General features: G+C 44.3%; 1 protein-coding gene across 2 annotated transcripts in view; it reads right to left on the bottom strand.

Moving 5' to 3' along the window:
* LOC142710514 (uncharacterized) overlaps positions 1-19,163 on the bottom strand; it is a 28,285-nt gene extending 9,122 nt beyond the window's left edge. The window contains exons 1-6 of one of the 2 annotated variants that reach the window (XM_075848561.1): positions 19,012-19,163; positions 14,283-14,462; positions 14,075-14,198; positions 13,856-13,953; positions 13,704-13,755; positions 5,280-5,387 (exon numbers count right to left, since the gene is read on the bottom strand). In XM_075848561.1, the coding sequence (XP_075704676.1) occupies positions 5,280-5,387; positions 13,704-13,755; positions 13,856-13,953; positions 14,075-14,198; positions 14,283-14,462; positions 19,012-19,134 (685 nt within the window). In that variant the 5' untranslated portion in view covers positions 19,135-19,163. The remainder of the gene's footprint in view (positions 1-5,279; positions 5,388-13,703; positions 13,756-13,855; positions 13,954-14,074; positions 14,199-14,282; positions 14,463-19,011) is intronic. The other variant, XM_075848562.1, reaches the window with a different exon arrangement.
* Between the last annotated feature and the right edge of the window lie 1,447 nt (positions 19,164-20,610).

Below are 20,610 nucleotides of genomic sequence, written 5' to 3'. Positions count from 1 at the left end.
ATTAAAGCGTACTCCGCTCTTCGCAGGCCAGGTGATGAATGTGTGATCGCCGCTTCCGTCAATTCCATAGAGAAGGAATGGAGCGGTGTGAGACTGCCTGACCGCGGCTACATTCAAATGGGGGACCCTCGTTCTTGTGGTAGCTGCGAGGCCTGCAGATCATATATTCAGCACCCGTCCTGTGGATGGGGAATAAGTGATTATTGTGGGACAACCCCTTTAAGTAGGATTAGAAGTATCCCAAACCTAGAACGTGAAGTGCCATCCAGGAGACAACCAAAAAAACTGAACCATCTAGGGTTAAATTTATATACATATATTATGCCCTAAATTCACATCCCCCACTAACATCGCATGATCTGACAGGCCAAGAGGCCCATAATATACCCGCTCAACAAAGCCTACTATAATCTAACAGGGAAAACAAAATGGTCTCTCGGACCTCCCACCCTCCCCCACTTGATTTCCAGCATAAACTCGTCCCATTGTGTCGGGTATTGGTGGTCTCTGTGAGAACATCTGCAGATGTATTGACTTTTTTCTCCAAAAATGTGTGGAGACGTTACCGTCATTTATCAAAGACACCACGGATGTTCTTCGCCGTCTCAACGGCTTAAATTTGGATGATGATATTGATATGCTTTTAGTTACAGGCGACGTAGAGTCCTTGTACACGTCTATCTGTCATGACCACAGGGTACGTGCGTCTAAATATTGTTTGAGTATGACCAATTATGATTCTGACCTCATTGAGTTTGTGACCACTCTGTTCTCACTCACATAATTTCTTCACATTTAAGGATCGTTTCTTCCTGCAGCTCCAGGGCACGGCAATGGGGGCGACTTGTGCTCCCTCATATGCTAATTTGTTCCTGGGGATGTGGGAGAGAGATTGTCCTTAATACCCCTGGAAATGACGCCGCAGTCCTGTGGTCTAGATACATAGACGACATTCTATTTATCTGGCAGGGCTCTACCCAGTATTTGGAGTCCTTTCTCTCTTCTCTGAATGAGAATGATCTAAACATCAGGCTTACGTGGAAGTTCAGTAGGTCAGGTGTGGAATTTCTTGATTTCAAAGGATTGGGATAACGTGGTCTCTACAGACATCTTTAGGAAGGAGACTTCGACCAATGCACTTCTCATGCCACCTCCTTCCATTATCCAAAGGTCAAGATGGCCATTCCAACAGGCCAATTTCTAAAGGCTCGGCGCATCTGTTCTAATATAAGTAAATTTGAATATCAAGCATCTGATATGTCAGCACGATTCTGTGATCGTGGATATAATCAGAGGGATATTAGACGTGGGTATTTGAGAGCCAAACATTCATCACGTGAGGGATTACTGGTAAGTAAACCCAAGTCAAAAGAGATTTCTGATCCAAACGTGGGGCTTATTACAACCTTCAACGCTCAATGGGTTGAAATTCGTAAGATTATGAAAAACACTGGAATGTGCTCCTTACAGATCCAGATTTATTTATCTGTCTGCCCAAAAATCCCTCCATCACACGGAGGAATTCTAAAAATTTGCGTGACTTCTTGACATCTAGTCTCTACGTTTCCAAGGCCCAAATGAGTCCATTTGGTAGTGGTGGCCCACCCTGGGGATCGTTTAATTACGGTAGTTGTGCCGCTTGTAAATATATTATACGTTCATCTTCCTTTTATGGTTCCGAAAAAGATCATACATGTTTTTTGCACATATTAATGCTCTTTTCAGCATTAATTATATTTATATATTTTTTGCACGGTATTTTTATATATATATATTCTCTTACATATTTTTCACACCAATTGTCAATATTTATTATGGTATTTTGTTCTTTATTCACTAATTGCACAATCTTCTCTATATATAATTACTTTGATGTTTTATATTCATCAGTTATCAAATGTTTTCACTTCATATATATATCGGTATATGTATATTTTTATATATATGTCATTCTTTTTGGTTATTTATTGCATATATATTTCATGTTTATTTATTCAATGGAATTTATTATTTATATTTCTGTATTTATTCATATGTTAAATAAAAAAATTATTTGTGTATTATTTAGATACTATATAAAATATTATAATTAAAATATATTTTCACTTTCTATTTATCTGTATTTATTTTCATATTTTTTACTTGATGTATAATTCATTTATTTTTGATACTATATAACATCTTTTATTTCTTCTTTTTATTTATTTTATATTTTTTGTATTCTGGGCAGTGCATAGAACTCGGTTTCTCCTTCATCCAATGTAATCAGGTCTGTATATGGGATTATTGCATTGTTACTTATCCCTTGATAGAGTCTGTGCTCTATTAGCACATGCGCTGTGGGTACTGTATTCCGGAGTGCCTTACTATGGTGACGTGCATACATCGTCATTTGATGAGACGCACCATCACGTCGTGGACATTTTGGCGCTTTCTGGTGATGCGGGACTCGCATCATGTATACTGAGAGCGCCATCTGTATGTGCAGTCCACAGGTCCAATCAATTAATTTTTGCCGCCAGCATCACTATTTAAACCCCCTGGATTTTAATTGTAGTCAGCCTCCTGACGAAGCCAGTCGTGGGCGAAATGCGCGTCGAGGCGTTTTTGTGCCATCTCTCCACGTCCCATCTTTATCATGTCTACAGGTATGTTGTTCCGTCTATATATTAGATGCGACATGCATTAGCGGCGGTCTGCTATGCATGCACGGCATTAGGTCGTATTTATTAGACACATACAGCGATTCTGTATCTTTTGCCTTTTTGGTGTCTTGTTACACTTCTTTATTCATGGCATGTTAAGTATGGGACGTTCTTGAGATCGGTCGTCTCTTGTTTCCCTTAGGTTATGTTGTCATCTATACCTGATCGCTACTTCTCTCTATGTAGGATCCGCTTTACTCTACTATATTTATTACTGTGCTACCAGGTATTGTTATGTATTAATATTGATGTATATTTTTTACAATATATGGCAGTGATTTATCCTTATACTCTATTGGGGTGTTATGTCCCCTGCGCTTTTTAGGTTGTTCCAGCATAAACTCCGACAGCAAAAATAAAGAAAACGACATACAAATATTAAAAGGAAAGAAAGGCCCGTTAACTGCAGGGAAACAGTCACTTGTTCAGACCGGAGAAGCTCTTGGGCATATTAGCCGCCACAAAAGAAAAAAAAGGTAGAGTATTGGGGAGCACAAGTCAGCACTGTGGATAAAAAAAAAATGGCATATTTAGATTTTCCTTCATTAGCAGCATAACTGGCCGGCTTTCTCATGGTTTCTTGTGAAAAATCCAGAATAAATAGTTTAGTCCCATTAATAAGTATCTCGCCCTCCTCAAAACAATATTGGTCTTGAAATGAGAGAAACATCACCCCTACTTTACACCCCTCCATCTGACGCTTGGCATTGTGCTTGGTGATGTTCGGCTGGCATGCAGCACCTCAGCCCCCATGCCATGAAGCTCCCGGGCACAGTCTGCGGAAGTTAAAACCAGAGGAGGTCTGTACTCTGCAGTTATGGAGTCAGCGGAGTGTTGGTGACTTTTCTGCACTTGCTCCTCAGCACTCGGCCCCCCGCTCTGTAACTTTACGTGGTCTGCACTTCGTGGCTGAGTTGCGGCGGTTCCTTCCACTTTACACTAATATCAGTCACAGGTGATTGTGGAAGATCCAGGAGGGGAGACATTTCCAGAATGGACATGTTACCTCGGTGACGTCCTATTCCTGTTCTACCACTAATGTCTGTAACGTGACTGAGGGGCAAGTGCCGGATGTTATACAGGGTGGGGGGGGCGGGAGTGCCGGATGTTATACGGGGGGGGGGGGGGAGGGGGCGAATGGCGGATGTTATACGGGGTGTGTGGGGCGAGTGCCGGATGTTATACGGGGTGGGTGGGGGGGGGGTGAGTGGCGGATGTTATACACTGGGGGGGGGGGGGGGTGACTGAGGGAAGCTTTTCTCCATATAGTGTATCTGACCGCTCTACTTCCCTGAAGTCCACACAACTCCGTCTTTATTGTTACTAGTTCTCGTTTCGTGGTAGAGATTCTCAAGTTTAAGTTTAGATAAATCAGGTCTCAGGAGCGATACGTGAACGTTGCCTACTTAGGTTCATAAATAAAAGCTTTACCAACTCATTACAGTTCATCTCGATCAACCGCCAGGTAAACAAAAACACAGACGTAGTGAAAATGCTTCCTCTGATATAGAAGGTACACACGGCCGTCTCCGTGTTCTTTACATTGCTTCTCAGTAAATCTAAATACATAATATACATTCAGCAATTTATGCTAAGAGGCCACACTAAGGAAACCTCCTCGTAGCGGATTTCCACGCTGTCGGACCAGGGCACGCCGCAATGTTGTGGTGGTCCGTACCCTTTCTCAAGCCTGACTGTTTGGACTGGAAAGTTTCCTGCTATTCTGTCTGGTTTACCTGTAAGATTACCAGGTGGTTGTAAAGTATTTGTGGCCCTGCCCTTTGGCGGGCTCCTGACGGCTCTGATAGTCAGTTTTGTGGCAGCAATCAAGTATACAGGTGTCACATAGTTCAGGATAACCATGTTGAGAAATCAATGCAGTGATATTTTACTGCCAACAGTATACTAGGGAAAACTGTTCTCCAGAATACATCCTTCATTCCCCATACTGGAGTTTTCTGTTCCAGTGACTGTTATCGGTGATGATTCAGGCCATTTACACACGATAGCGGTCATACCAAAAATCTCTCTGCTAAAAACAGTAATGCCCGGCTGCAATACAGAAACCCATTAAAGTTACACATCTGAAGGCATCCCGAGGCAGGAAATCCTACAGTGGAGCTCCACACCTACTACATTTCCAACAATCTGAACATGGATATGGCTTCGTCTCGGATGATGAATAAGAAGGGATTTATATATAAACCATCCCCCACATTCTGAACATGGATATGGCTTCTCCCCCGTGTGAGGTCTCCGATGAGAAAGAAGGGCTTTATATATATATATATAAACCATCCCCCACAATATGAACCTGGTTATGGCTTCTCCCCCGTGTGAGGTCCCTGATGATGAATAAGAAGGGCTTTATATATAAAACATCCCCCACAATCTTAACCTGGATATGGCTTCTCCCCCGTGTGAGGTCCCTGATGAATAAAAACGGATTTATATATAAAACGGCCACCATTTTGTGAACACGGATATGGCCTCATCTATACGAATTATCTCGTGTACGGAAAAAAGATTTCTTTTTAAAATTTTTCTCACATTCAGAACATGCAAAAATGTTACCTAATCTATGTCTAGTTCTTTTTTTGCCAATCTGGGATTGATTATCTTGTACTTCATAATGAGGAGATGAAAGGTGATGTCCATAGGAGCCTCTCACCCAGTCTTCACCTAGAGAAAGCAGCAATTTTATTCTCAAACAAAATAATTGATAATTTAACATTTCTGTGAAAATTAACAATGTGCAAGACGCATGAAGATACAGTCCACAAATCAACATAAGAGGAGACTAAAATGTTTTTAATAAAAGCTGCGTGTCAAGACAGTCAGATATTATAAAAATCTAACAAAAATGTCATTACGTGCTAATAAAAAAAAAATGGAACAAATATGGATTAAAAGAAAGCTGTCACTAGATTCTGCTTAACTGCTGCTACAAAATGCCAATTAGTGGTCCTCAAGTCCTTAGAAAATGAACTCTTCCACTTCCAAGAAGAGGTCCTCTCATCAGAGAAACCCTTTAAGACTGGAGCCGCACCCAAAACCTCTGGCAAACAGCTGAGTTTTGTGGTAGAAGCCACGGTCAGCCAAATAACTGTCCTCTATATTCTCCTCCTCTGTAGTATTATATTCTCCTCCTCCTCCTCCTCTGTAGTATTATATTCTCCTCCTCCTCTGTAGTATTATATTCTCCTCCTCCTCTGTAGTATTATATTCTCCTCCTCCTCTGTAGTATTATATTCTCCTCCTCCTCTGTAGTGTTATATCCTCCTCCTCCTCTGTAGTGTTATATCCTCCTCCTCCTCTGTAGTGTTATATCCTCCTCCTCCTCTGTAGTATTATATTCTCCTCCTCCTCTGTAGTATTATATTCTCCTCCTCCTCTGTAGTGTTATATCCTCCTCCTCCTCTGTAGTGTTATATCCTCCTCCTCCTCTGTAGTATTATAGTCTCCTCCTCCTCCTCTGTAGTATAGAAGTCTCCTCCTCCTCCTCCTCTGTAGTATTATAGTCTCCTCCTCCTCTGTAGTATTATAGTCTCCTCCTCCTCTGTAGTATTATATTCTCCTCCTCCTCTGTAGTATTATATTCTCCTTCTCCTCTGTAGTATTATATTCTCCTCCTCCTCCTCCTCCTCTGTAGTATTATATCCTCCTCTGTATTATATTCTCCTCCTCCTCTGTAGTATTATATTCTCCTCCTCCTCCTCCTCTGTAGTATTATATCCTCCTCTGTATTATATTCTCCTCCTCCTCTGTAGTATTATATTCTCCTCCTCCTCTGTAGTATTATAGTCTCCTCCTCCTCTGTAGTATTATAGTCTCCTCCTCCTCTAGTATTATATTCTCCTCCTCCTCCTCTGTAGTATTATAGTCTCCTCCTCCTCTAGTATTATATTCTCCTCCTCCTCCTCTGTAGTATTATATTCTCCTCCTCCTCCTCTGTAGTATTATATTCTCCTCCTCCTCCTCCTCTGTAGTATTATCATCCTCCTCCTCTGTAGTATTATCATCCTCCTCCTCCTCTGTAGTATTATATTCTCCTCCTCCTCCTCCTCTGTAGTATTCTATTCTCCTCCTCCTCCTCCTCCTCTGTAGTATTCTATTCTCCTCCTCCTCCTCTGTAGTATTCTATTCTCCTCCTCCTCCTCCTCTGTACTATTATATTCTCCTCCTCCTCTGTACTATTATATTCTCCTCCTCCTCCGTACTATTATATTCTCCTCCTCCTCCGTACTATTATGTTCTCCTCCTCCTCTGTAGTATTATATTCTCCTCCTCTGTAGTATTATATTCTCCTCCTCCTCCTCTGTAGTATTATATTCTCCTCCTCTTCCTCTGTAGTATTACATCCTCCTCCTCCTCTGTAGTATTACATCCTCCTCTGTACTATTATATTCTCCTCCTCCTCCTCCTCTGTAGTATTATATTCTCCTCCTCTGTAGTACTATATTCTCCTCCTCCTCCTCTGTACTATTATATTCTCCTCCTCCTCTGTAGTATTATATTCTCCTCCTCTTCCTCTGTAGTATTACATCCTCCTCCTCCTCTGTAGTATTACATCCTCCTCTGTACTATTATATTCTCCTCCTCCTCCTCCTCTGTAGTATTATATTCTCCTCCTCTGTAGTATTATATTCTCCTCCTCCTCCTCTGTACTATTATATTCTCCTCCTCCTCTGTAGTATTATATTCTCCTCCTCTTCCTCTGTAGTATTACATCCTCCTCCTCCTCTGTAGTATTACATCCTCCTCTGTACTATTATATTCTCCTCCTCCTCCTCCTCTGTAGTATTATATTCTCCTCCTCTGTAGTATTATATTCTCCTCCTCCTCCTCTGTACTATTATATTCTCCTCCTCCTCCTCCTCTGTAGTATTACATCCTCCTCTGTACTATTATATTCTCCTCCTCCTCTGTAGTATTATATCCTCCACTGTAGTATTATATTCTCCTCCTATGTATTATTACTTTATAGAGCTTTGTAACATTTTCAATTGCTGAAATTACTCTGTAAACCATCTACAAAGTCAATAATAAATGTATTAATAAGGGGGCCCAATACTGCCCCCTGTGGTGCCCCACTGGTATCTATGACCCACTCTGAGGAGGTACCATTAATAACCACATTCTGTCTTCTATCAATGAGCCACTTGTTGACCCAATTACACATTTTCCCCAGTCCCAGCATTTTCATCTTATGCACCAACCTTTTATGCAGAACAGTATCAAATGCCTTTGAAAAGTCTAGATACTTAAAGAGGCTCTGTCACCAGATTATAAGTGGCCTATATTGTACATGTGATCAGCGCTGTAATGTAGAGAACAGTGGTCCTAGTAATAAAGAGGCTCTGTCACCAGATTAGAAGTGGCCTATATTGTACATGATGTGAACGGCGCTGTAATGTAGATAACAGTGGTCCTAGTAAAAAAGAGGCTGTCACCAGATTATAAGTTCCCTATATTGTACATAATGTGATCAGCGCTGTAATGTAGATAACAGTGGTCCTAGTAATAAAGAGGCTGTCACCAGATTAGAAGTGGCCTATATTGTACATGATGTGAACGGCGCTGTAATGTAGATAACAGTGGTCCTAGTAAAAAAGAGGCTGTCACCAGATTATAAGTTCCCTATATTGTACATAATGTGATCAGCGCTGTAATGTAGATAACAGTGGTCCTAGTAATAAAGAGGCTGTCACCAGATTAGAAGTGGCCTATATTGTACATGATGTGAACGGCGCTGTAATGTAGATAACAGTGGTCCTAGTAATAAAGAGGCTGTCACCAGATTATAAATTCCCTATATTGTACATAATGTGATTGGCGCTGTAATGTAGATAACAGTGGTCCTAGTAATAAAGAGGCTGTCACCAGATTATAAATTCCCTATATTTTACATAAATGTGATCGGCGCTGTAATGTAGATTACAACAGTGTTTTCTATTTAGATAAACGATCCTTTTGACGGAGTTATGAGCTATTTTAGCTTTATGCTAATGAGTTTCTCAATGGACAACTGGGCGTGTTTTAGTTTTTGACCAAGTGGGCGTTGTACAGAGGAGTGTATGATGCTGACCAATCAGTGACCAATCAGCGTCATACACTTCCCTCCATTCATTTATTCTGCAGATAGTGATATAGCTAGATCACTATGTGCAGCCTCATATACAAAGACTAACATTACTGCAGTGTCCTGACATTGAATATACATTACCTCCAGCCAGGACGGGATGTTTATTCACAATCCTGACCACTTCTGTAGCGTCTGTGTGAGTTACAGCCCAGCACAGCGAGATCTCGTTGTGAATGACAGTTTACAGGGTAATCTCGCGAGACTACGCCTGCTATGCTGTAACGCACAGAGAAGTGTAGAGAAGTGGTCAGGATTCTGAATACACATCCCGTCCTGGCTGGAGGTAATGTATATTCAATGTCAGAACACTGCAGTAATGTTAGTCTTTGTATATGAGGCTTCACATAGTGATCGAGCTATATCACTATCTGCAGAATAAATGAATGTAGGGAAGTGTATGGCGCCGATTGGTCACTGATTGGTCAGCATCATACACTGGTCTGTACAATGCCCACTTAGCCATATAGTAAAACACGCCCAGTTGTCCATTGAGAAACTCATTAGCATAAAGCTAAAATAGCTCATAACTCCGTCAAAAAGGATCGTTTTTCTAAATAAAAACCACTGTTGTAATCTACATTACAGCGCCGATCACATTATGTACAATATAGGGAACTTATAATGTGGTGACAGAGCCGCTTTATTACTAGGACCATTGTTCTCTACATTACAGCGCCGATCACATCATGTACAATATAGGCCACTTATAATGTGGTGACAGAGCCGCTTTAACATCCACAGCCTCACCCAGGTCCAGTCTAGATACACCACATCCATAGCCTTACCCAGGTCCAGTCTAGATACACCACATCCACAGCCTCACCCAGGTCCAGTCTAGATACACCACATCCACAGCATCACCCAGGTCCAGTCTAGATACACCACATCCACAGCCTTACTCAGGTCCAGTCTAGATACACCACATCCACACCCAGGTCCAGTCTAGATATACCACATCCACAGCCTCACCCAGGTCCAGTCTAGATACACCACATCCACAGCCTTACTCAGGTCCAGTCTAGATACACCACATCCACAGCCTCACCCAGGTCCAGTCTAGATACACCACATCCACAGCCTTACCCAGGTCCAGTCTAGATACATCACATCCACAGCCTTACCCAGGTCCAGTCTAGATACATCCACATCCACAGCCTCACCCAGGTCCAGTCTAGATACACCACATCCACAGCCTCACCCAGGTCCAGTCTAGATACATCACATCCACAGCCTTACCCAGGTCCAGTCTAGATACGTCACATCCACAGCCTTACCCAGGACCAGTCTAGATACACCACATCCACAGCCTTACCTAGGTCCAGTCCAGATACACCACAACCACAGCCTTACCCAGGTCCAGTCTAGATACAGCACATCCACAGCGTTACCCAGGTCCAGTCTAGATACAGCACATCCACAGCATTACCCAGGTCCAGTCTAGATACATCACATCCACAGCTTTACCCAGGTCCAGTCTAGATACACCACATCCACAGCCTTACCCAGGTCCAGTCTAGATACATCACATCCACAGCCTTACCCAGGACCAGTCTAGATACACCACATCCACAGCATTACCCAGGACAAGTCTAGATACACCACATCCACAGCCTTACCCAGGACCAGTCTAGATACACCACATCCACAGCCTTACCCAGGACCAGTCTAGATACACCACATCCACAGCCTTACCCAGGTCCAGTCTAGATACACCACATCCACAGCCTTACTCAGGACCAGTCTATATACACCACATCCACAGCCTTACCCAGGACCAGTCTAGATACACCACATCCACAGCCTTACCCAGGACCAGTCTAGATACACCACATCCACAGCCTTACCCAGGACCAGTCTAGATACACCACATCCACAGCCTTACCCAGGACCAGTCTAGATACACCACATCCACAGCCTTACCCAGGTCCAGTCTAGATACACCACATCCACAGCCTTACTCAGGACCAGTCTATATACACCACATCCACAGACTTACCCAGGTCCAGTCTAGATACATCCACATCCACAGCCTTACCCAGGTCCAGTCTAGATACACCACATCCACAGCCTCACCCAGGACCAGTCTAGATACACCACATCCACAGCCTTACCCAGGACCAGTCTATATACACCAAATCCACAGCCTTACCCAGGACCAGTCTAGATACAGCACATCCACAGCGTTACCCAGGTCCAGTTTAGATACACCACATCCACAGCCTTACCCAGGTCCAGTCTAGATACACCACATCCACAGCCTTACCCAGGACCAGTCTATATACACCACATCCACAGCCTTACCCAGGTCCAGTCTAGATACATCCAAGACTTGTACATCGACCACCCCCAACACCACAACTAAAGACTTGTATATGGAACCCAACACCCTGTAATGGGCTCCATGTCCACAGCTTGAGAGCCTAGTCTTTATGCTTTTCTGGAAGCAGCTCGCTCTACTTGGTATCATGCAACCTCCATTCGGAATCTACATTTTGGGCTTCAGTTTCGTGATTCTACATATACCGCGTCTTTCCCATTATGTATCGCGTTGTACCAGTGCTAAGCAATATGATGGAATATTATGGCACGGACCGAATAATTAACAGTAATAATAATGAACACGAGGACAACTTCCTAGCAGTTATCCCATTAATGACTTATAAAGACACTGATGATACATCTCCAGCCTGAAATGGCGAGGAAGAGAAAAAAAATCAAATCATTTTCCTCTGAGTCACACAGTAAAAAGAGAGCACAGATCTCACGCATCCAATTCACAGGACGAGGACTTCAGAAACCGCTCATACCAGAAATTCTCCTGAAGTCAGTCCTAAATTTAAAAAACAAACCACAAGGACGAGAAGGACCTGGGTATTCTGGTAACAAATAAGCTAAGCAGCAGCACTCAATGTCAGGCAGCAGCTGCAAAAGCAAAGAGGATTTTGGGGTGTATAAAAAAAAAAAAATAAGATAAAAACCCGGGATTCAAATGTAATATCCCCCTCTATAAAATGTAATATCCCCCTCTATAAAATGTAATATCCCCCTCTATAAAAGTAATATCCCCCTCTATAAATGTAACATCCCCCTCTATAAATGTAACATCACCCCCTCTATAAATGTAACATCACCCCCTCTATAAATGTAACATCACCCCCTCTATAAATGTAACATCACCCCCTCTATAAATGTAACATCACCCCCTCTATAAATGTAACATCACCCCCTCTATAAATGTAACATCACCCCCTCTATAAATGTAACATCACCCCCTCTATAAATGTAACATCACCCCCTCTATAAATGTAACATCACCCCCTCTATAAATGTAACATCACCCCCTCTATAAATGTAACATCACCCCCTCTATAAATGTAACATCACCCCCTCTATAAATGTAACAAACCCCCTCTATAAATGTAATATCCCCCCTCTATAAATGTAATATCCCCCCTCTATAAATGTAATATCCCCCCTCTATAAATGTAATATCCCCCCTCTATAAATGTAATATCCCCCCTCTATAAATGTAATATCCCCCCTCTATAAATGTAATATCCCCCCTCTATAAATGTAATATCCCCCCTCTATAAATGTAATATCCCCCCTCTATAAATGTAATATCCCCCCTCTATAAATGTAATATCCCCCCTCTATAAATGTAATATCCCCCCTCTATAAATGTAATATCCCCCCTCTATAAATGTAATATCCCCCCTCTATAAATGTAATATCCCCCCTCTATAAATGTAATATCCCCCCTCTATAAATGTAATATCCCCCCTCTATAAATGTAATATCCCCCCTCTATAAATGTAATATCCCCCCTCTATAAATGTAATATCCCCCCTCTATAAATGTAATATCCCCCCTCTATAAATGTAATATCCCCCCTCTATAAATGTAATATCCCCCCTCTATAAATGTAATATCCCCCCTCTATAAATGTAATATCCCCCCTCTATAAATGTAATATCCCCCCTCTATAAATGTAATATCCCCCCTCTATAAATGTAATATCCCCCCTCTATAAATGTAATATCCCCCCTCTATAAATGTAATATCCCCCCTCTATAAATGTAATATCCCCCCTCTATAAATGTAATATCCCCCCTCTATAAATGTAATATCCCCCCTCTATAAATGTAATATCCCCCCTCTATAAATGTAATATCCCCCCTCTATAAATGTAATATCCCCCCTCTATAAATGTAATATCCCCCCTCTATAAATGTAATATCCCCCCTCTATAAATGTAATATCCCCCTCTATAAATGTAATATCCCCCTCTATAAGTCCCTTGTAAGGCCACATCTAGAATATGAAATTCAGTTTTGGGCTCCACATTGTAAAAAGCACATAGGACAACTGGAGAGGGTTCAAAGGCAACAACGAGATTATTAATTGGGATGGGAGGTGTCGCTTACAATGAAAGGCTAGAAAAATTGGGCTTGTTGAGCTTGGAAAAAAGACGTCTTAGAGGAGATCTTACTAATATGTATAAGTATATGTGGGGTCAATCCAGAGAACCAGCACATGATCTGTTCCTTCCAAGGACTCTGCAAAGGACCAGGGGACATTCATTGCGTGTGGAAGACAGACGTGTCCGACATCAATATAGGAAAGGGTTCTTTACAGTTACAGTGGCCAAGCTATGGAGTGCCCGACCCCAAGAGGTAGTGATGGCAGATACAATGTCCGCATTTACAAAAAGGGGAGATGATTATTTACTGACGAATGGCATTGAGGGTTATAGTTAATCAAGAATGACGGGTAATTTATTGAGACGGTTGAACCTGATGGACCGGGGTCTTTTCTCAACCTATGTAACAAGACGTATGAGAGGCTCTTACCATTCACTGATGGGGGTTTCTGGGGTCCACTTGTCATTCCACCAGATCTTTCCTGAAAAGATCCCACAAGACATCAGGAAAAAGATAAAACAACCCTAGATTATCCTACGTCACAGACCCCTAGAAGACATGACCCACTCGCAGGGACCTACCTGATAATCCAGGGGGACATTTCGCTTTTCCGCAGGACAATCCTGGGGATATAGAGGACTGGGACATCTCTCTAGTAGATTTCTCGGACTGAACCAATCTATAGGAAATAAACACAGTGACTGAATACATTGTTTATATATGGTGATTAGATGATGGGTGAATCTGGGTGATCCTCAAACTGGGTCTTTCTACCATAATCAAAGAAGGTCTCCTCTTACCGAGTGATGTGAGGGGCTGGTAGTCCTCCATCATGACCTCCTCGTACAGATCCTTGTGTTCTTCTACATACTCCCACTCCTCCATGGAGAAATAGACCGCGACGTCCTGACACCTTATAGGAACCTGACACACACAATGATACAGTCATTACCCAGACTCCTCCAGTGATCCTACGGTATAATTTCCCAGCATTCCCAGCAGCGTCACCTCTCCAGTCAGCAGCTCCGCCATCTTGTGGAGAAGTTCTAGGATCTTCTGCTTATTGTTCCTCTCATGTATCCGGGAGTGAGGAGCGGGCTCTATGATGGGGCTCCGGCTCCATCCTCCTGACTCATGACTGCTGGGGGCCACACAGTCCCCCGATGTCTTCTTCACTATTGTGTAGTCCTGTGTATGGAGAGAGACACTTTAAGGGTCTGTCAGCAAATATCACTCCTTAAACATCTGACCGTTATATAAAGACAAGTATAGAAGTGTAAAGACACCAGAGGGGATGGTCTTAAAGGTTCAGTGACCGAATAAAACCCATTGTAATTCCTCCAGAGCCGTGATCGCAAGTGCCCAGGACCCTGAACCGAATACGCCCCCCCCCCCCACCACCCCAGCTCTAAATTACAGATATAGCTGTCTCCTGGTTCCTGCCGTCATCTTCTATGTTTCTATATAGAGGTCAGACTAGTGGTAGAAATCCTCATCTCCAGGACAGACTCCGGCCATGTGATTCTCCTCCTGTCGTCATCTTCTATGTTTCTATATAGAGGTCAGACTAGTGGTAGAAATCCTCATCCCCAGGACAGACTCCGGCCATGTGATTCTCCTCCTGGCGTCATCTTCTATGTTTCTATATAGAGGTCAGACTAGTGGTAGAAATCCTCCTCTCCAGGACAGACTCCGGCCATGTGATTCACCTCCTGTTGTCATCTTCTATGTTTCTATATAGAGGTCAGAGTAATGGTAGAAATCCTCGTCTCCAGGACAGACTCCGGCTATGTGATTCTCCTCCTGCCGTCATCTTCTATGTGTCTATATAGAGGTCAGACTAGTGGTAGAAATCCTCGTCTCCAGGACAGACTCCGGCCATGTGATTCTCCTGCCGTCATCTTCTATGTTTCTATATAGAGGTCAGACTAGTGGTAGAAATCCTCGTCTCCAGGACAGACTCCGGCCATGTGATTCTCCTCCTGCCGTCATCTTCTATGTGTCTATATAGAGGTCAGACTAGTCGTAGAAATCCTCGTCTCCAGGACAGACTCCAGCCATGTGATTCTCCTCCTGCCGTCATCTTCTATGTTTCTATATAGAGGTCAGACTAGTGGTAGAAATCCTAGTCTCCAGGACAGACTCCGGCCATGTGATTCTCCTCCTGCCGCCATCTTCTATGTTTCTATATAGAGGTCAGACTAGTGGTAGAAATCCTCATCTCCAGGACAGACTCCGGCCATGTGATTCTACTGGTTCCTGCCGTCATCTTCTATGTTTCTATATAGAGGTCAGACCAGTGGTAGAAATCCTCGTCTCCAGGACAGACTCCGGCCATGTGATTCTCCTCCTGCCGTCATCTTCTATGTTTCTATATAGAGGTCAGACTAGTGGTAGAAATCCTCGTCTCCAGGACAGACTCCAGCCATGTGATTCTCCCGGTTCCTGCCGTCATCTTCTATGTTTCTATATAGATGTCAGACTAGTGGTAGAAATCCTCGTCTCCAGGACAGACTCCGGCCATGTGATTCTCCTCCTGCCGTCATCTTCTATGTTTCTATATAGATGTCAGACTAGTGGTAGAAATCCTCACCTCCAGGACAGACTCCGGCCATGTGATTCTCCTGCCGTCATCTTCTATGTTTCTATATAGATGTCAGACTAGTGGTAGAAATCCTCGTCTCCAGGACAGACTCCAGCCATGTGATTCTCCTCCTGCCGCCATCTTCTATGTTTCTATATAGAGATCAGACTAGTGGTAGAAATCCTCCTCTCCAGGACAGACTCCGGCCATGTGATTCTCCTCCTGCCGCCATCTTCTATGTTTCTATATAGAGGTCAGACTAGTGGTAGAAATCCTCGTCTCCAGGACAGACTCCGGCTATGTGATTCTCCTGGTTCCTGCCGCCATCTTCTATGTTTCTATATAGAGGTCAGACTAGTGGTAGAAATCCTCATCTCCAGGACAGACTCTGGACATGTGATTCTCCTCCTGCCGTCATCTTCTATGTTTCTATATAGAGGTCAGACTAGTGGTAGAAATCCTCGTCTCCAGGACAGACTCCGGCCATGTGATTCTCCTCCTGCCGTCATCTTCTATGTTTCTATATAGAGGTCAGACTAGTGGTAGAAATCCTCGTCTCCAGGACAGACTCCAGCCATGTGATTCTCCCGGTTCCTGCCGTCATCTTCTATGTTTCTATATAGATGTCAGACTAGTGGTAGAAATCCTCGTCTCCAGGACAGACTCCGGCCATGTGATTCTCCTCCTGCCGTCATCTTCTATGTTTCTATATAGATGTCAGACTAGTGGTAGAAATCCTCACCTCCAGGACAGACTCCGGCCATGTGATTCTCCTGCCGTCATCTTCTATGTTTCTATATAGATGTCAGACTAGTGGTAGAAATCCTCGTCTCCAGGACAGACTCCAGCCATGTGATTCTCCTCCTGCCGCCATCTTCTATGTTTCTATATAGAGGTCAGACTAGTGGTAGAAATCCTCGTCTCCAGGACAGACTCCGGCTATGTGATTCTCCTCCTGCCGTCATCTTCTATGTTTCTATATAGAGATCAGACTAGTGGTAGAAATCCTCGTCTCCAGGACAGACTCCGGCTATGTGATTCTCCTCCTGCCGCCATCTTCTATGTTTCTATATAGAGGTCAGACTAGTGGTAGAAATCCTCCTCTCCAGGACAGACTCCGGCCATGTGATTCTCCTGGTTCCTGCCGCCATCTTCTATGTTTCTATATAGAGGTCAGACTAGTGGTAGAAATCCTCGTCTCCAGGACAGACTCCAGCCATGTGATTCTCTTGGTTCCTGCCGCCATCTTCTATGTTTCTATATAGAGGTCAGACTAGTGGTAGAAATCCTCGTCTCCAGGACAGACTCCGGCCATGACATTCTCCTCCTGCCGCCATCTTCTATGTTTCTATATAGAGGTCAGACTAGTGGTAGAAATCCTCATCTCCAGGACAGACTCTGGACATGTGATTCTCCTCCTGCCGTCATCTTCTATGTTTCTATATAGATACTAGTAATAAAGATAAAAAAAGACACGGCGCCACATAGTGCAATAAAGCGAGAGGGTATTGTGAACAATATATGACAGGGAATTGCTCACCTTGAATAATGGATACCAATAGGTATCACAATAGCAAGAAGCTGCAGCCAGGTCCGTGCACATGCAAAATAATTTTGCTGTCAAGTAGAGGATAAGAGATCAGACAAAAAGGACCACAGGCGCTGCTAAGGATGTTGTCGAGGCAGAGAGAATAATTAATGAATATTTATTTGAGGAGGAAGGGCAAATAAATTTCCTCCTCAAATAAATATTCATTAATTATTCTCTCTGCCTCGACAACATCCTTAGCAGCGCCGGTGGTCCTTTTTGTCTGATCTCTTATTTTCTATATAGAGGTCAGACTAGTGGTAAAAATCCTAGTCTCCAGGACAGACTCCGGCCATGTGATTCTCCTCCTGCCGTCATCTTCTATGTTTCTATATAGATGTCAGACTAGTGGTAGAAATCCTCATCTCCAGGACAGACTCCGGCCATGTGATTCTCCTGGTTCCTGCCGTCATCTTCTATGTCTCTATATAGAGGTCAGACTAGTGGTAGAAATCCTCGTCTCCAGGACAGACTCCGGCCATGTGATTCTCCTCCTGCCGTCATCTTCTATGTTTCTATATAGAGGTCAGACTAGTGGTAGAAATCCTCGTCTCCAGGACAGACTCCGGCCATGTGATTCTCTTCCTGCCGTCATCTTCTATGTTTCTATATAGAGGTCAGACTAGTGGTAGAAATCCTCGTCTCCAGTACAGACTCCGGCCATGTGATCCTCCTGGTTCCTGTGCGCCTTCTCCTCCTGGTACCTGTGCGCCTTCTCCTCCTGGTTCCTGTGCGCCTTCTCCTCCTGGTTCCTGTGCGCCTTCTCCTCCTGGTTCCTGTGCGCCTTCTCCTCCTGGTTCCTGTGCGCCTTCTCCTCCTGGTTCCTGTGCGCCTTCTCCTCCTGGTTCCTGTGCGCCTTCTCCTCCTGGTTCCTGTGCGCCTTCTCCTCCTGGTTCCTGTGCGCCTTCTCCTCCTGGTTCCTGTGCGCCTTCTCCTCCTGGTTCCTGTGCGCCTTCTCCTCCTGGTTCCTGTGCGCCTTCTCCTCCTGGTTCCTGTGCGCCTTCTCCTCCTGGTTCCTGTGCGCCTTCTCCTCCTGGTTCCTGTGCGCCTTCTCCTCCTGGTTCCTGTGCGCCTTCTCCTCCTGGTTCCTGTGCGCCTTCTCCTCCTGGTTCCTGTGCGCCTTCTCCTCCTGGTTCCTGTGCTCCTTTTCCTCCTGGTTCCTGTACTCCTTTTCCTCCTGGTTCCTGTGCTCCTTCTCCTCCTGGTTCCTGTGCTCCTTCTCCTCCTGGTTCCTGTGCTCCTTCTCCTCCTGGTTCCTGTGCTCCTTCTCCTCCTGGTTCCTGTGCTCCTTCTCCTCCTGGTTCCTGTGCTCCTTCTCCTCCTGGTTCCTGTGCTCCTTCTCCTCCTGGTTCCTGTGCTCCTTCTCCTCCTGGTTACAACGGGACTACTTACTATTCTCATTACTCTACATTACTATTACACATAACTGACCATATTGCTGGCTGACCACTTCTTCCCGTTAATTGGAAGGTCTCGTAGATGGTATAAAGGACTCAGGCTTCTTCCTCTTATGTGTGACTTGTTACATAATACAATAAAGAACATAGAAATATAGAAACGTTTACCTCTCCGCTCAGCAGGTAGATGATCTCCAGGGTGAAGTTTAATATTCTTGTGGTCACCTCATTGCTGTCCTTGTCCATCATTGGTGGGTCATTCAGGACAAAGAACGTTCTGGATGAGAACATGGATCCTCTGGAGGTTGTAGTACTGCAGGCGTCTTTATGAGAAGAGGAGAGAATCATACAGGGGACCACATCATGTGTGAAATACAAAACATCACTTATTGAGAGAAACCAGTTCTCCGAGCCTCCACCACATGGAATAAAGGGGCAAGACCTACACCGACAATTATCTACAGAATATATCAAATGCCTTATACATGCGGATCACATCTCAGGGACACACCTCATCCGATCTACCTGATGATGTGCCCTCCATATCGAGGCGGAGTATATACGGAGCCGTGGCCATGGACCTGTGCGATTATTTACTTCTATGGAAGTTGCAGAAACGGCCGAGCAGACAATGAAGACCGGACACATGGCCGATACCAGGAGGTATTGTGGCGTTACCCTGTACCAGAAACTACACTGCACTGCTACACCAACGCCTCTATCCTGTGCCAGTCACTACACCAATGCCTCTATCCTGTGCCAGTCACTACATCAACGCCTCTATCCTGTGCCAGTCACTACATCAACGCCTCTATTCTGTGCCCATTCATTTTAAAATACAATATTACACCAACAAGGCTCCATACAGTGCGGCACCTCCTTATTTCTCGGTCTACTACCCGTGCTCTACATTCTGCCAATGTCCTAAAACTAACAAAATCTCCAAAACCTCAACCTCCTATTCTGGTCTCTAGGACTTCTCACATATAACACGTGTCATGTCACCGGCAGCCTCTCTCCTCACATATAACAACATGTCACCGGCAGCCTCTTTCCTCACATGTAACACGTCACCGGCAGCCTCTCTCCTCACATATTACACGTGTCACGTCACCGGCAGCCTCTCTCCTCACATATAACACGTCACCGGCAGCCTCTCTCCTCACATATAACACGTCACCGTCAGCCTCTCTCCTCACATATAACACGTCACCGGCAGCCTCTCTCCTCACATATAACATGTCACCGGCAGCCTCTCTCCTCACATATAACACGTCACCGGCAGCCTCTCTCCTCACATATAACGTGTCACCGGCAGCCTCTCTCCTCACATGTAACACGTCACCGGCAGCCTCTCTCCTCACATGTAACACGTCACCGGCAGCCTCTCTCCTCACATATAACACGTCACCGGCAGCCTCTCTCCTCACATATAACACGTCACCGGCAGCCTCTCTCCTCACATATAACATGTCACCGGCAGCCTCTCTCCTCACATATAACGTGTCACCGGCAGCCTCTCTCCTCACATGTAACACGTCACCGGCAGCCTCTCTCCTCACATGTAACACGTCACCGGCAGCCTCTCTCCTCACATGTAACACGTCACCGGCAGCCTCTCTCCTCACATATAACACGTCACCGGCAGCCTCTCTCCTCACATATAACACGTCACCGAAAGCCTCTCTCCTCACATATAACACGTCACCGGCAGCCTCTCTCCTCACATATAACACGTCACCGGCAGCCTCTCTCCTCACATATAAC

The sequence above is a fragment of the Rhinoderma darwinii genome, unplaced genomic scaffold (assembly GCF_050947455.1).
Source record: "Rhinoderma darwinii isolate aRhiDar2 unplaced genomic scaffold, aRhiDar2.hap1 Scaffold_4258, whole genome shotgun sequence".
Classification (NCBI taxonomy): Eukaryota; Metazoa; Chordata; class Amphibia; order Anura; family Rhinodermatidae; genus Rhinoderma; species Rhinoderma darwinii.
Note: the sequence above shows the minus strand (reverse complement) of the source record. Positions and strands in the feature narration are given on the sequence as shown.